Below are 16,446 nucleotides of genomic sequence, written 5' to 3' on the forward strand. Positions count from 1 at the left end.
ATGGGGATGTTCGCGCGGCACTCAATGCGCGGACCTTCACTTTTAACTCTGGTAATGCGGAGGAGCATAAACAAGCAAGTTATGCCCTCCGGAAAACAATCAAAGCAGCAAAACGCCAGTACAGGGACAAGATTGAAGGACAGTTCAACACCACCGACTCCAGAAGCATGTGGAGGGGAATTAACACCATCACAGACTATAAAGGGAACACAAACTCCACCGTGAACACCGCTGCCTCTCTCCCGGACGAGCTCAACACCTTTTATGCTCGCTTTGAGGGAAATAACACCGCCCTCACGGAGAGAGAGCTCGCGGCTGAAGATACAGAGGTTAGTGCACTCTCCGTATCTGAAGCGGATGTTACCCGATCCTTCCGGCGGGTGAACGTCCGAAAAGCTGCGGGTCCAGACGGGATTCCCGGCCGCGTCATCAGAGCGTGCGCGCGCCAACTGGCTGGAGTTTTCACGGACATTTTTAACCTGTCCCTCTCCCTGTCTGTGGTCCCCACATGCTTCAAAACGTCCACCATTGTTCCTGTACCTAAGCAGTCAAAAACACTATGCTTAAACGACTGGCGTCCTGTTGCTCTGACCCCCATCATCAGCAAATGCTTTGAGAAACTAGTCAGAAACCACATCTGCTCTGTTCTCCCCCCCTCACTGGACCCACTGCAGTTTGCATACCGCAAAAACCGCTCCACTGATGATGCCATTTCATCAACAATTCACACTGCTCTCTCCCACCTGGAAAAGAGGAACACATATGTGAGAATGCTGTTTGTAGACTACAGCTCAGCATTCAACACCATTGTGCCCTCCATACTTGACATTAAACTCCGGGCTCTCGGCTTAAACAGCTTGTTATGCAGCTGGATCCTGGACTTCCTGTCAAACAGACGCCAGGTGGTCAGAATGGGCAGTAACATCTCCTCACCACTGACTCTCAACACTGGAGCCCCTCAGGGCTGTGTTCTCAGCCCACTCCTGTACTCTTTGTACACACATGACTGTGTGGCAACCCACAGCTCCAACACCATCATCAAGTTTGCTGACGATACGACGGTGGTAGGTCTCATCACTGACAATGATGAAACGGCCTACAGAGAGGAGGTGCACACTCTGACACGATGGTGTCAGGAGCACAACCTCTCCCTCAACGTCAGCAAGACCAAGGAGCTGGTGGTCGACTTCAGGAGGAATGAGAGAGAACACCGCCCCATCACCATCGATGGAGCACCGGTGGAGAGAGTCAGCAGCTTCAAGTTCCTCGGTGTCCACATCACAGAGGAACTCTCATGGTCCGTCCACACCGAGGCCGTTGTGAAGAAGGCTCATCAGCGCCTTTTCTTCCTGCGACGGCTGAGGAGGTTTGGAATGAGCCGCCACATCCTCACACGGTTCTACACCTGCACCATAGAGAGCCTGCTGACTGGCTGCATCACCACCTGGTACGGCAACAGTACCGCCCGCAGCCGCAAAGCCCTGCAAAGGGTAGTGCGCACGGCCAGCTGCATCATCGGAGGTGAGCTTCCCTCCCTCCAGGACATTTATGTCAGGCGGTGTGTGAAGAGAGCTCAGAGGATCATCAGAGACTCTAGCCACCCGAACCATGGGCTGCTCTCACTGCTGCCATCAGGCAGACGGTACCGCAGCATCAGATCACGCACCAGCCGACTCCAGAACAGCTTCTTCCCACAAACAATCAGACTCCTTAACTCTTGACCCATCAGGATCATAACACACACTGGACAGAATATCACTCAGCACAACCCACTGTAGATAAACACACATTATATACACATTTATTTATCATACAGCATCTATTGCACTTTGGATTTCAATTTTTCAATCTGTGAATAATATTTTATACTGTACATTGTATATTATTATTACTATTATAGCGTGATGTATATTGTTTAGTGTATGTTTAGTGTATATTGTTTAAAGTATATGTATATTGTAAGTATGTGTATATTGTTTAAAGCTGTGAGAACTACACTCACATTGTGTAAATTATTTATTGTTTATTGTAGAGTTTACTGTGCTGTGAGTAATTGTGGGCGCATCAGTGTAATCTGATGCTGCTTTAAATGTTGTACATGTCATGTCATGACTACCATGTTGCTCGGAACTGCACCTAAGAATTTCACCTACTGTTGCACTTGTGCATATGTAGAGTGACAAATAAAGTGATTTGATTTGATTTGATTTGATTTGTGCCCACCACTATTAGAAACCATAATTTGTAATCTCCCTCACCTCCTACAGCTGACAGCAGCTGTTGCAGTAATTCAATGTATACTTGAACTGGATTGGCCTCTCCTCCTTTAGCGGAGGAAGAAGCTTCATTGGACAGTAATGACTGAACATAGCGTCCAATAATAGGAGCATCATCCTGCATGTCCATCAGGCTCCGAGTTGTGGGCGTGGCTCCAGCACTAGAAGATAGACACATCCTAAGATAAAGAACTATCTGTGGAAACAAAAGAGTAAAGAAATGCATTTGTTCAATTTAAAATACATGTGGCCGTTCATTCATGAAATTAAATATTGGAACAAATCTTAAATCTAAAGACTGAAAATTTACCTCTCCAAATGTGCCAGGATTAAAAGGCAGCGTTGAAGTACCAATAATGTATTTCGCAGGAGTCTTCAATCTCTGTGCAGCCTATGACAAATACATAAAGGTCAGCCTCTATACATTACTTAAGCTGGTAGCCCTCACCTAGTTTTGCCAATTAATCACTGCATAAAACACACTGGGATCTGCAAAAAACATGTAAATGCAAGTGAAACCACATTTAAAGATTCAATTATGCTTTTTTACATTTTTAAACCTTTCTTTAGTGTGTCATGTTGCTGTTTGAGCATGAAAAATGTCTGCAAAGTTACAAAAGCACAAAGGGAGTTATTCTCTATATCAGTAAGCACGGTTTCTGAACTCCCTGAAGCACCCTGATTGTAGTCTCAAGTTCTCTTCCGGGAATGTACACATCACAATATCCACCATTTAAATAATTCCCGCCAAAGGCATATGCAATAAAAAGGGTGCAAGGCCTAGTTGAGTTGTGTTAGTAGTGTTGTCACCATGTCCAAAAGACAAGCTGTTTTTTTTCACCCCAGATCTAACACGGTTAAGATAAGGAGTGTGACATTTCCGAAACGCTCAAAGCATTTGACAGATCACTGTGAAGAATAAATAAAAAAAATTCAAAAAAATTTCAAGACTTCGTAAAAGGGGTGCTTAAAGGGACAGTTCACCCAAAAATGAAAATTCTGTCATCATTTACTCATCCTCAGTTTGTTCCAAACCTGTACAAGTTTCTTTGTTCTGCTGAACAGAAAAGAAGATATTTAGAAAAATGTTTGTAACCAGCCAGATAGAGCAACCATTGACTGCCATAGTATTTTTTTCCCTACTATGGTAGTCAATGGTTGCTCTTTCTTCTAAATATCTTCTTCTCTGTTCAGCAGAACAAAGAAACTCGTACAGGTTTGGAACAACTTGAGGGTGAGTAAATTATGACAATTTTCATTTTTGGGTGAACTATCCCTTTAATGATGCGATTATAAGATAAGCTGAATTTTATTGTTCACCCGTAGGTTTCAAGAGAGACCGCGGGAGGTAGCCGCTTGGTCATGAGTAGAGATGTCACAAGTACCGGTACTTTGGTACCAAGCCGGTACTGAAATTATAAAAATGTGACGATACCAGGATTTCTGTAGTACTGGTAGTACCGACTCCCGGGTATATTCGGTACCCGCAGTTGCGTTCAGTGGCTTCCGTGTTTATCTAAGCGCAGGGCTCCAGACTGTAGCTGAATATTATACTAGTGTGTGAATATTAAACCTCAAAATACTATTTAAATATTACTCGTCCATGTTCTGCGTCTCTGTGTGAATGACGGGGCGCAGAGGCGCAGGCGGCCGGGCGCACACGCGCGTGACACTCGCTTGCTGTCTTTGTAGTCTCTGCCGTGTGTCGCTATCATAGACTGTACAAAAAATATATCACTATATGAGGACACAAACGCATAAACCATCACTTCATGAGAATTTACAGTTTCATTTGAGAAAACTGTCATATCATGATTCATGAACACAAACACTCAAAAGTGTTCACGGCAAAAATTGAAATTGACAGAATACTGTATATCAGGCTACCGTTGTGCTACTGCAGATTTAGCTACGTCTCTTTGTAATAATAATAATACGTCTCTACTAATCATAAAAATTATGCCTAGATGGTTGATTATTTTTCACTTGATTTATTTTTTTATAAACAATGTTTACTTTTAAACAGCAGACAGCCTTTAAATGTTTGTATTATTTACTTATAATTATTATCATCATGAATAATAAACTTAATACATTTAATACGTGTTTTAAAATAGTAAAATAGTTTTTTTTTAATAAAAAAATTAAAAAAACATTTAGCTGTGGTACCGAAATTGGTAAAGAGTACCGTAAAATTGTTATGGTATTGGTACCGACTACAGGAATTTTGGTACCGTGACATCCCTAGTCATGAGTCATGACACACCATCGGAGAAGATATCTATAGTAATAATAACAAAATCAAAACCCCACACCTTTTCGTGGATGTAGCTGACCATCTCAGGGAATGATGGCATGGGCCTTGATCCCTCTTTCTCCGTCTTCGTAGAGGGGAGAGACCTTAGAGCTCGCTGAGCCTCCCCAGACACCTCTTCACGACTACAAACACAGGTCATATGTACAGCTTTCATGACAAAGCTTAATATGAAAACTTTAAAGAACACCAGGAAGTGCACGTATATACTCACGGATCTCCTGCAGCCAGCAGTAAGAGATATCTAGAGGCTACGTGATCAGGGGCAAACACTGTGCTGGCAAATTTCATCGCTACCTGACGCACCTGTACCTCTGGCTAACACAAAATCATAAGCAACAGGACATTACACACTGCAAGTTATTTTAATAGTTTATATTTAATCATACTCAAATTATACAATGTTATTTAACCCAAATTTAAGTTCAAGTGTGTAATTTCTTTAGTTTTGACATTTGTATTTATTCTTTCAAGGTAATTGTAATAAGAGTTAGATAGCAAACCTTTGTGATATATGCAGCCACAAGCGCTTCCATTAGGTTCAGAAGTGCCCCCTGAAGATTAGCATATGCTCCCACCATCATTGACAAAGCCTCCTGTATGGCCAATCGGACATCAGATTCCTCCTGTTTCCATTGAGAGAAACAACGTTTAAATTATACAACAAATCATATAGTAATAACTGAAAAACTCATGTATAAAACGTGTTTCAAACAAACCTTGCACATGGACTCAAAAAACTGCTGTACCAATGCAATGTCTTTCGTGAAAAGCTGAGGCATTCGACTAAAGTGTAAAAAGTGCAAAATAAATATTACACATATTTATTTCCATTTTTTAAATGAATTTTAATATTAAATTGTTTTGTTATATATTATTTTAGTTTGTTATAAAATGATTGCATTACCTTGAAAGTTTTCCAACAGCTGAGTAAGCCATGCATAGTAGCTTGGGGTCCTTATAATCAAAAAATAAATTATAGTCACTTTGACGGAAACTTCAGAAAAGCCATAATTTGAATCACAACTAAAACCTAAATTGTTCATCGTGCATTCATACCTCTTTATATTCATTAATAAGCTTGGTAAGTCCATTCAGTAGCATTAAACCCAAAGGTTTGTTGGTATCAGGGCACCTTCAAATTAAAACACAATTATTAGCATGATGACAATGACAGTGGACAACAAAACGGACCATCTAATGCACATTAAATCAAAGCAGGGGAGAACTTGTGAAAGTAGTATGTTATGATCAGTAAAATATTGGTTGTATTCATGACTATAACACATCAACCCATCAAAAAAAATGTTTTAGTAAATGTGACTCTTACTGGTCATTGACACTTACACCATACAGATGTGATGTACAAACTGCAGAGTGAGGGACAGGAGTTTGTTGTTGGTGTTTGCTCCGAAAAGTCCATCATAGACAACCTGAACAAACAGACAATCACTGTAACCATGACATCCTTTGAACAAGTTCTTCACGTTCTTTCTATCAAACATAATCTCTGACCTGTATATTAGCAGGAAAGCATTCAGCAGCCAGTCTGGAGCGAAGAAGATGAGGCAGAATCTTCATCTTGACTCTGGTGCTGACCGGCTCATGCTTCAGCTCCTGCTTCACTGTGGCACCCTGGGTAAAAACACACACCTCATGTAGAACACCTCACTGAATATCAAAGTAATAACGATATTAGACGGACCATGTGCAATGCATGTACTTACTTTAGTTTTAAGTGGAATATCACCCAGGTAAACTTTATACATTTTGTTGATAATGAGCGGATTGTTCCAGTCAATGATGCTGCAGTACAAAACAGGATGCAAGAGATGAGTTTCAATATTATATAAAGATCTCATGATTTCATTTGACATCTCATCAGAGAGCCTTCACCTCTGCTTGCTTTTCAGTTCCAGATCAGCTGCTGTGGCAACACTGTGTCTGGTGTCACTTGAGGCCACAACTAAGTGAATGACAGTTTCAACTTCAGGTACCTGCTCTGCCTCTATGAACTTCACAATCCCCAGCTTACACTGCAAACAGAATGCTAAAAAGATTAGTCACTGAAGAATAAGAAAGAAAATGCCACAGAAAGAATTTAATCCATTCATTCTTTAAATAATTATTGGTATAGACAGAACTGAGGTATCTCGAAATCTTCCATTATAAATATCCACCAACACATTTTCTTAGCAATCTCACCTGCTCCAGTTGCTCTGGGCTCCACTGAGTTTCTCCAATGACTCTTTTAACTGCATAAACGCTCATTCCTGGAGGAGGCTGAGGGAGACCCACTGCTGCGGCTCCTGCTCCAGCTCCCCCTTGTGGGGATGAGGGGGCCGGACGAATTGGAGGCTCATTCAATACAAACCTTTATATGATATCAAAGAGAGTTAATGAGATTCAAGAAAACAGTATTACCATTACCAACTACAACCCATTATACACATCTAGCTGACATACCCATAAGGCATCAGAAGAACATCCAGCATGAACTCTAAGAGCAGTTGTACAGTTTTGGGCCTCTCCGTCAGGACAAATGGGGAAGCTTTAGATGGCTCTGATGGATATTTCATATGATACAGTGTAGGGATAAGCAGGTGCATCAGACTAGAGAGAGAAGAAACAGACTACATTATCTTTACTGTTCAGTACTGACATATCTGCAAAAACAATGGTCATGGTTACACTTTATTTTACAGTATGTGTACTTACAGTGTACTAACCCTGTAAAGTACTGGTAATATAAGGTAACTACATGGGTTAAGGTTAGGTTAGGGTTAATACCTAGTAATAACCCAGTTATTTTAATTGCTATAATAAGTACATAGTCTATACATGAGGAACAGGACTGTCAAATAAAGTGCTACCATGGTTATTAAAAAATAAAATAAAAATTATATATATATATATATATATATATAATTATTATTATTATTATTATTATAGCTTTGCCACCACAGGAACAAATTAAGTTTTAAAATATATTACAAAAGATATATTAAATTGAAATAATATTAAATCATATTACAGTTAAATAAATACAGCCTTGGTGAACATAAGAGACTTCTTTCAAAAACATTAAAAAAACTTTTGAAAACTAGTGTATATACACTCTAAAAAAAAAGGTTCTATATGGCACCAAAAATGGTTCTTTGTCGTAATCATAGAGGAACCACTTTTGGTGCTATATAGCACCATATCTTAACATGTTCTGTATATGGTAGCGGTGCTATATAGCACCTTAGTCAAAGAACCGGTGAAGAACCTCCGAAGCACCAAAATTGGTGCTATATAGCACTTAAAAAGGTTCCCCTATGATTACGAGCCAAGAACCATTTTTGGTGCCATATAGAACCTTTTTTTTTAGAGTGTAATACAACATATATTGTATAACAAAATATTTTATCATGCATTATAAATGTGTTCATATCCAGTTACGTTCTACCTTAATAATAAAAACAACATGGTTTCTTTTCAAATAAAGTTTAAAGTAACCTGTCCTGCTGGGGCTGAGGTTTGCCCTCCATTGCTGTAAGTAGAGTAGGTGCAAGCTCACACTGTTTGGACACCTCAAGCCTGGGATAGCCCATCTTTATGTAGATGATAGTGAAGTTCTGCAAGCACAAACACACTCAACCATGACAATGAAGTTCTCACTATATAATATGGGAACATACAACCTTGGTATAAAAAAAACATCTCAAGGGTAGTCACAAGGAGTATTGACAGTGGTAAACATGACATGTGGGTATGCGATCATACCGTGACAAAAGATGCAGCAGCAGGATCCTGATACTGAACCAACAGTGTCTCTACAGGCAGCTGAATCTTGGGTCGACTTTTTATCCTTTTGTTCAGGTGCACAAGCAACTCCATAACCTGGAAAAGGGAATAACAAAATCCAGCTTTTTAATAGATCTTCCTTGAAATCCTTCTCATGGGTGCTATTTACTGACTATCAATCACTAGAGCAAAGGAAAGAAAAGAAAGATCAAACTAAAAAACAAATATTGTAAAATAAATACATTATAAATAAAATCTAACAGTACAGCACTATAATGAGTAGAGAGAAAAAAATAATGTAACAATAGAAATAATAATTTACACATTTATAATATACATTTTTCAGAATATAAATGATGTCTGCCAGGTAATACTTGGGGGTCTGTAGAAAAATAAATAAATGTAAATAATTAATATATAATATATATATATAAAAATCTAACAGTACAGTACTATTGAAAAAAAGATATAATGATGTAACATAATAGAATTGAAATATTCTCCAAATAATATTTAACACATATTTCAGGATGGGGGTCCTTGCACAAGGATGATCATATTTGGGACCCTGTTTTACACCTGGTATTAAGATGCGTTTTGGTCGATCGGATTACAAGTGGACGATGCTAAATACAGGTGTAAACCACTTCCAGAGGTAGTCGAAAACGCATTTGAACCAAGCCTGCCACACTTGTGTTGAAAACTGAAGCCAAAGCATCTCGATCGCCCCCAGGTGGTTAGTCCCAGTATAGCTCATGACCTCCGCCCTTCCATGTATTGTAATGGATGCGAGACAATTTTTATCACGATGATTTAATTTCAAGTGTTCGTTTTTTAAATAAGTTTTAGACCTACTTGACGGCTTCTCTGAGTAAAGTTGTCACAAAAAGACTTTTTTCTGGATTTTCGGGAGGAGATTTGAACTTTAGCTTTAATTTCTACATTTCCATAACTGTTTAAGCCCTATTTCACACCAACATAATGAGTTGTTCTGCATCTGCGAGAGTGTGGGCGGGCTTTTGATATCGTGGCTCTACTTCCTGCTCTCTACTGTGCAGACTCCGGTCCCGAGGTCACTACTGTGCAGACTCTGTCCCAAATCTGTGCAAGATGTCAGCACCATATTCGGCTTCACTTTTCTTCAGTGGAAGGCATGTGGGGTAATGCGGCGGTTTTTTAACATATTACATACATTTGTTCTCTCACCATTCCTGATTTCTAACACACACTCACAGTGTTTTCGACATGGAATTGTGGCTATCAGAGCAGAAACAAAAGATGATTCTCTCCGTATGTTTTTCCGTTGTCTCTTTGCACATTCATATTGTGCAAGCTTATTTGGTCCATTAGATCGAAAGATCTGGGGGGAAAAAACATTAATTGATCCACCCATAGACCCTCCCCTCTAAGAAATCAGGACAGAAGTGGTTTAAAGTGGACAAAGGAGACGGATTAAAACACCAGGTGTAAACGAGAACGTGTCTCCCTTGTCTATTTGTGATCCGATCGAAGCAAAGCGCATCTTAATTCCAGGTGTAAACAAGGTCTAAAAGACTGAAAACACTTTAGGGGAAGTAGCCTATGTTTTGAAGTAGTATCGCTCAGCATATACAAAAACACATTCACATGTACAAAGCATACATTTTTTCTATTATCCTTTTAAATAATTTTTACAGACCAAAGGATCCCCATGTAGACTATGAGCCAACACAGGGACTCCTACATAAATCAGCCAACCCAGAAAATATCAATGTTTGCAGTAACACTTTATAGCTTTCATTAAGAACATTAACATTTTCACATATTGTATAATGATACACAAAAGATTGTATTAAATAATTATCACATAAAAGAAACAAGTTAATACTTGTCAAAAATGAAAGAAAAATTTGTATATATATTTTCCACTGACCCCTAATTGAAATCCTGGCTCTTCACTAAAAACAGCTTTCTCTCACACACTTACTTTCTTGCGCACCCCCTCTTGCACACTGGAAAGTTTGAGAAGGACAGGGGGAAGGAATTTGGATATAATATCCTGTAACTGCTCATCTGTCTCTGCATGACCCAAGCGCATAAACACACGCTCCAACTGGTCTATGATAAGGAAACAAAGAGAAAGTAAGCAACAGATAGAGTGTTCAAATTGAAAAAGGACCCAAATTAATTTGAATGGAAAGACTTTCGCATATAATTCCTATAAGATCACAGATAAATAAGAAACTTCTCATTTATTCGAATTCGAAATATTTATTACAGGGACATTGAATGAAATCTAACTGTTATTCCATGACATGAGTGCATTTCACCGGCTCTCTATGAATGAATAAACGAATCAACTTAACGTTACAATAAAACTATCTAACAAGCTTGCAATAAACAACAGACAATAAGAATAACTGTAAATATAGAATAACCGTAAATATAGACGTTCAAATTCGCTAGTTAGTTAGCGTGCGAGCTGCATAGCTTCACTGCTAACCAACGTTAACGTTTATTATCAACATACTTATTTCTCACGCTGTCAATAAATGACAACCGGCCCTGGACAACTATGACATTGAGATAACGCTTATTGTACGAAAAATACAGGTTGTAGCGTCCTCTAATTGAGACAAAATCAATAGAAACACTTTCATTTTGGAGCATGACTGAGCATTGGGCCTCTGTAAGCACACACTAGCCGACTAGCTCCAAACTGATATTCACTTTACAAATATTATTTACGTAACTACTGGTAAGCAAACAGACAGCACAGCACCATGAGCTCTATCTTCATTTGAGTGACCAATTATGAAGACATTATTGAAAACAAACATGCAGTGATGAAGAAATAAAGCATGTAGAATGAGTTAAACTTACTGAGCTCGTCCTGTGCAGCCATGTTTGAAGTGAAGTCACCAACAGCAGCACTGCCACTCCTATAGAGACAACATCTCTCTCTCTCTCTCTCTCTCTCTCTCTCTCTCTCTCTCTCTCTCTCTCTCTCTCTCTCTCTCTCTCTCTCTCTCTCTCTCTCTTAATTATTTTTATTTTATTCATATAATCAAATCAGACTAGCTTAACATATAACTTTTATATTGTTAATATTTCAAGATTAGCATTTACTGGACTGAAACAGCTTTACATGATTATCCATTTGTTTTGTTTTTTAGAAAGAAATCATGTTTGGCTTCTCTCAATCATCATTGCATTCTATGTTTTACTCCTTGAAACTAGCTTTGATCATAAAAGTTTAATGTCTAAATATTGAGATCTTTTTCAAAATGTTTAGAGCAAAACTGTGGCTCTTTGTGGCATTTACTTTATGTCTTTGAGTACTATTTTTCAAAACGCACATTTGTGAAAAATTAAAATAATTAAAATAATTAAAATGTGAAATATAAAAAGCACACAGTTTCAAAATTCACCTTTAAGGTTGCATGTAATTTATATTGTAGAACCAAACAGAGCTGCGTTTCCCAAAAGCATTGTAAGCCTAAGTAGATTGTTTTAAAATCAATTTAGGCTTATGATGCTGAAAATTGTAGCTCTGGACAGTGTCAATATAGGTCTTTTTTTAATGTTCTAAAAAATATATATATTCAAAATTCCATAGAGAACCCACTGAGAATTAGCCTTCTGAATTCAGTTTGCTCTACAAAGTGTTAGCCTACTTCACTCAAATGAAAATTTAAAATTTCCAAACTCGCTTGATATGTATTTTGAGTCTATAAAATAGTCTTTGTGTAATGAATGTAATATATGTTTGTGATGCCCTTTTGTTAAATTTTTTTAGTTTTTTTGTTTTTTGTTAAATGTCTTGAAGTGATTTGTATTTTTGCATCAAAAAATATTCTGTCAGCTAGATTTCATTATTAGAAATGTGTGACTATGAGGAAGGAGATGTTAATGGCCTATACCCAACATTTTCAAAATCCCAGCACATAGAGACTCTTTCACCTAGATATTATCATATAGAGACTGTGTCTGTTCCCCGAATAAGTAAATACAAAAAAACATCAAAACCATTCCACAGTAAAAATGTCATTGATGTCCAACAAATAAACAACAGATATAATACAGATGAACAATTGATAAAGCTTGGGTTGCTGAATATTCGATCCCTTTCCCCAAAAGCGCTTATTGTTAATGATATCATTACAGATAATAATCTAGATGTGCTGTGTTTGACAGAAACCTGGCTAAAACCTGACGACTACATTACTTTAAATGAGTCCACCCCCCAAGATTATTGTAATAAACACGAGCCGCGTCTGAAGTGTAAAGGGGGAGGGGTTGCTGTAATTTATAATAATATCTTTAGTATTACTCAGAAGTCTAGTTTCAAAAATAATTCCTTAGAAGTTTTGGTGCTTTATGTAATGTTATGTAGTGTAAATGATAAATCCCATTTAACATTTGTGTTTGCTACTGTATACAGGCCACCAGGGCACAATACAGACTTTACCAAAGAATTTGCTGATTTTCTATCAGAGTTAGTTCTGGCCGCAGATAAATTACTAATTGTTGGTGATTTTAATATCCATGTAGACAACGAAAAAGACGCATTGGGATTAGCATTTAAAGACATTCTAAACTCTATTGGAGTTAGGCAACACGTGTCAGGACCCACTCATTTCCATAATCATACTTTAGACCTAATATTGATAATAAGATCATTACCTAGTATCGTGTATACTTAATTTAGCTAAGGTTGAAAAGCCGCCCCCTCGTTTAAAAAATGGCAGGACAATCACTGCCGCCACTAAAGATTGCTTTTTAAATAATCTTCCTCATCAGTATCATCTCCTCAGCATCCCAGATAGCTTAGAAGAACTCGATGTTGCAACAGAAACTATTGTCTCTCTCTTTTCTAGTACTTTAGACACAGTTGCTCTGTAGCGCTTAAAGAAGATTAAAGAAAATGGTCCAACGCCGTGGTACAACGAGCACACTCGGGCCCTTAAAACAGCAGCCAGAAAAATGGAGCGCAGCTGGAAGAAAACAAAACTAGAGATCTTTCGTAAATCGTGGAAAGAGCGCATGATCGCATACAGAAAGGTCGTAAAAACGGCTAGATCTGCTTATTTCTTGACTCTCTTGGAAGAAGACAAACACAACCCTAGGTATTTATTCGATACAGTAGCTAAATTAACCAAAAATAAAGCTTCAACTTCTGATGTTTGTAAACAGCACACCAGTAATGACTTTATGAACTTCTTTACATGTAAGATTGATAATATTAGGAAGAAAATTTTAACCATGCAGCCGTCTACTACAGTATCACATCAGACAGAGCATTGTAGTGTCACTGAGGAAAAATTACACTCATTCACTGCTATAGGAGAAGAAGAATTGGCTAAACTCGTTAAATCGTCAAAATCAACAACATGTATGCTTGACCCTGTACCGACTAGGCTATTAAAAGAGATGCTACCAGATCCTCTTCTTAATATCATTAATTCGTCTTTGTCATTAGGATATGTACGGAAAACGTTTAAGTTGGCTATTGTTAAAACACTTATTAAAAAAACGCAACTTGATCCTACAGAATTAGTCAATTACAGGCCAATCTCAAATATACCCTTTCTGTCAAAAATACTTGAAAAGGCAGTGTCTTCACAATTATGTTCCTTTTAAGAAAGAAATGGTATCTGTGAAGATTTCCATGGGAGATCTGACAAGATTTGACAAGGGAGACAATCCATACGGATTTAGACCGTATAATAGTACTGAGACTGCTCTCATCAGAGTTACAAATGATTTACTCTTATCATCCGATCGTGGCTGTATCTCTCTATTAGTGTTACTCGATCTTAGCGCTCTTTTCGATACTATCGACCACAACATTCTTTTGAATAGACTCAAAAATTATGTAGGCATTAGTGGAATTGCATTGGCATGGTTTAAATCATACCTATCTGACCGTTATCAGTTTGTAGCAGTAAATGAAGAGATGTCACACCGATCACAAGTACAGTATGGGGTACCGCAGGGCTCAGTGCTAGGACCGTTGCTTTTCACCCTGTACATGCTACCAGTGGGAGATATCATTAGGAAGCATGGCGTTAGTTTTCATTGTTATGCTGACGATACTCAGCTCTATATTTCTTCACGGCCTGAAGAAACTTACCAATTCACAAGATTAACGGAATGCATAGCTGATATAAAAAATTGGATGACCAGTAATTTCCTGCAACTCAATTCAGAAAAAAATGAATTTTTAATTATTGGACAAAAAAGCTCCACAAGTAGTAACCTAGAATACTGTCTAACACTTGATGGCTGCTCTGTCAAGTCCTCGTCGTCAGTGAGGAACCTGGGTGTGCTCTTTGATACCAATATTTCGTTTGAAAGCCATGTTTCTAGCATCTGTAAAATTGCATTCTACCATCTTAAAAATATATCTAAATTACGGAACATGCTCTCAATGCAAAATGCTGAACAGCTATGACCTCAAGGTTAGATTATTGTAATGCTCTACTGGGTGGTTGCCCTGCTTGCTTAATAAACAAACTCCAGCTGGTCCAAAACGCAGCAGCTCAAGTTCTTAGAACCAGGAAGTATGACCTATTAGCCCGGTTCTGTCAACACTGCATTGGCTCCCTATTAAACATCGCATACATTTAAAAATTTTGCTTATTACTTACAAAGCACTAAATGGTTTAGCTCCCCAGTACTTGAGCGAGCTCTTAACACATCATACTCCATCACGTCTACTGCGGTCTCAAAATTCTGGCCAGTTAATAATACAGAGAATATCTAAATCAATTGCAGGCGGTCGATCCTTTTCCTATTTAGCACCTAAACTCTGGAACAGTCTTCCTAGCATTGTTCGGGAAGCAGACACACTCTGTCAGTTTAAATCTAGACTAAAAACACATCTCTTTACTATGTCATACACATAAAACACTTTTTCAATTAAATGATTGTTAGGCTGCATTAACTAGGTCAGCCGGAACCGGGAACACTTCCCATAACACTTGATGTACTCGTTACATTATCAGAAGAATGGCATCTACGCTAATGACAGTCTCTCTGTTTTATCCCGAAGTCTACTGCAGTCAGCCGGATCCAGGCCGTATCCAGATCAGATGGTGGACCTGCGCCCAGACAAGACCAACGCAGGATCCTGAAGTGTCTGCAGAGACCGTGTCAATTAGACTCCCCCTGAAATTGCCTCATCGACACGGCATCCTCAATAAATCCCTCTCCGGCGTGATGAATCCGATTGTTCGAAAATTACAATTAAAAAATTGTTAAATCGATATGTCATCCTCAATAAACCCGTCTCCGGCGTGTTGCCTCCGATCTTTCGAATATTGCTCTTTAATAATTGTTTCATCAATACGGCATCCTCAATAAACCCGTCTCCGGCGTGATAACTCCGATATTTTGATTATTCCTATTAAATATTGATTTAATCGACACATCATCTTCAATAAACTCGTCTCCGGCGTGCTGCCTCCGATCTTTCGAATATGTCGATTTATTATGACCTCTGACCTGTAAAGTTGCCAGAATAATAATCATACGCTGTTTGTTAATTGGCCAGAGGAGAACTGGCACCCCGACTGAGCCTGGTTTCTCCCAAGGTTTATATTTCTCCATTAGGTCACCTGATAGGGTTTTGGTTTCCTTGCCACTGTCGCCTCTGGCTTGGCTTGCTCAGTTGGGGACACAAAATTTTTCAACTAAATATCCAAATAAATCTAATTATTAAACTAAATTAACCATATAAACTAAAATGACTGATCTAATTACTGATCTAAAGCCCACACTGTCACTGTATGATAATTGAAATGAACTGATGACATCACCGTTTTCTCCGGAATGGCTATACGGCTGAATAAAATTCTGTTACATTATTTTCCTGTTTAACACTGTGAAGCTGCTTTGAAACAATTTGCATTGTTTAAAGCGCTATATAAATAAAGTGGACTTGACTTGACTATACCACAGATGATCTTAAAGCCACAATATGTAGTTTTTCGTTTTTAAGCTAGAGGTAGCTTATTATAAACAAAGGCGTAGCTTGATGACACCTTGATTTCACTGAGCTTTTATTATGCAACAGTCGCCGCT

The 16,446-nt window shown here is 38.4% G+C and overlaps 1 protein-coding gene across 1 annotated transcript in view; it reads right to left on the minus strand.

Annotated features, from left to right (window-relative positions):
- ecpas (Ecm29 proteasome adaptor and scaffold) overlaps window positions 1-11,287 on the minus strand; it is a 37,719-nt gene extending 26,432 nt beyond the window's left edge. Inside the window, exons 1-18 of the mRNA XM_079813010.1 lie at window positions 11,242-11,287; window positions 10,346-10,476; window positions 8,359-8,475; window positions 8,092-8,210; window positions 7,057-7,203; window positions 6,796-6,964; window positions 6,487-6,626; window positions 6,318-6,396; window positions 6,106-6,225; window positions 5,938-6,023; window positions 5,650-5,725; window positions 5,498-5,547; window positions 5,310-5,376; window positions 5,094-5,216; window positions 4,805-4,908; window positions 4,592-4,715; window positions 2,587-2,667; window positions 2,259-2,472 (exon numbers count right to left, since the gene is read on the minus strand). Coding sequence (XP_079669136.1) covers window positions 2,259-2,472; window positions 2,587-2,667; window positions 4,592-4,715; window positions 4,805-4,908; window positions 5,094-5,216; window positions 5,310-5,376; window positions 5,498-5,547; window positions 5,650-5,725; window positions 5,938-6,023; window positions 6,106-6,225; window positions 6,318-6,396; window positions 6,487-6,626; window positions 6,796-6,964; window positions 7,057-7,203; window positions 8,092-8,210; window positions 8,359-8,475; window positions 10,346-10,476; window positions 11,242-11,263 — 1,969 coding nt within the window. The 5' untranslated portion in view covers window positions 11,264-11,287. The remainder of the gene's footprint in view (window positions 1-2,258; window positions 2,473-2,586; window positions 2,668-4,591; window positions 4,716-4,804; window positions 4,909-5,093; window positions 5,217-5,309; window positions 5,377-5,497; window positions 5,548-5,649; window positions 5,726-5,937; window positions 6,024-6,105; window positions 6,226-6,317; window positions 6,397-6,486; window positions 6,627-6,795; window positions 6,965-7,056; window positions 7,204-8,091; window positions 8,211-8,358; window positions 8,476-10,345; window positions 10,477-11,241) is intronic.
- Between the last annotated feature and the right edge of the window lie 5,159 nt (window positions 11,288-16,446).

This window comes from Gobio gobio (assembly GCF_949357685.1).
Source record: "Gobio gobio genome assembly, chromosome: 3".
NCBI lineage: Eukaryota > Metazoa > Chordata > Actinopteri > Cypriniformes > Gobionidae > Gobio > Gobio gobio.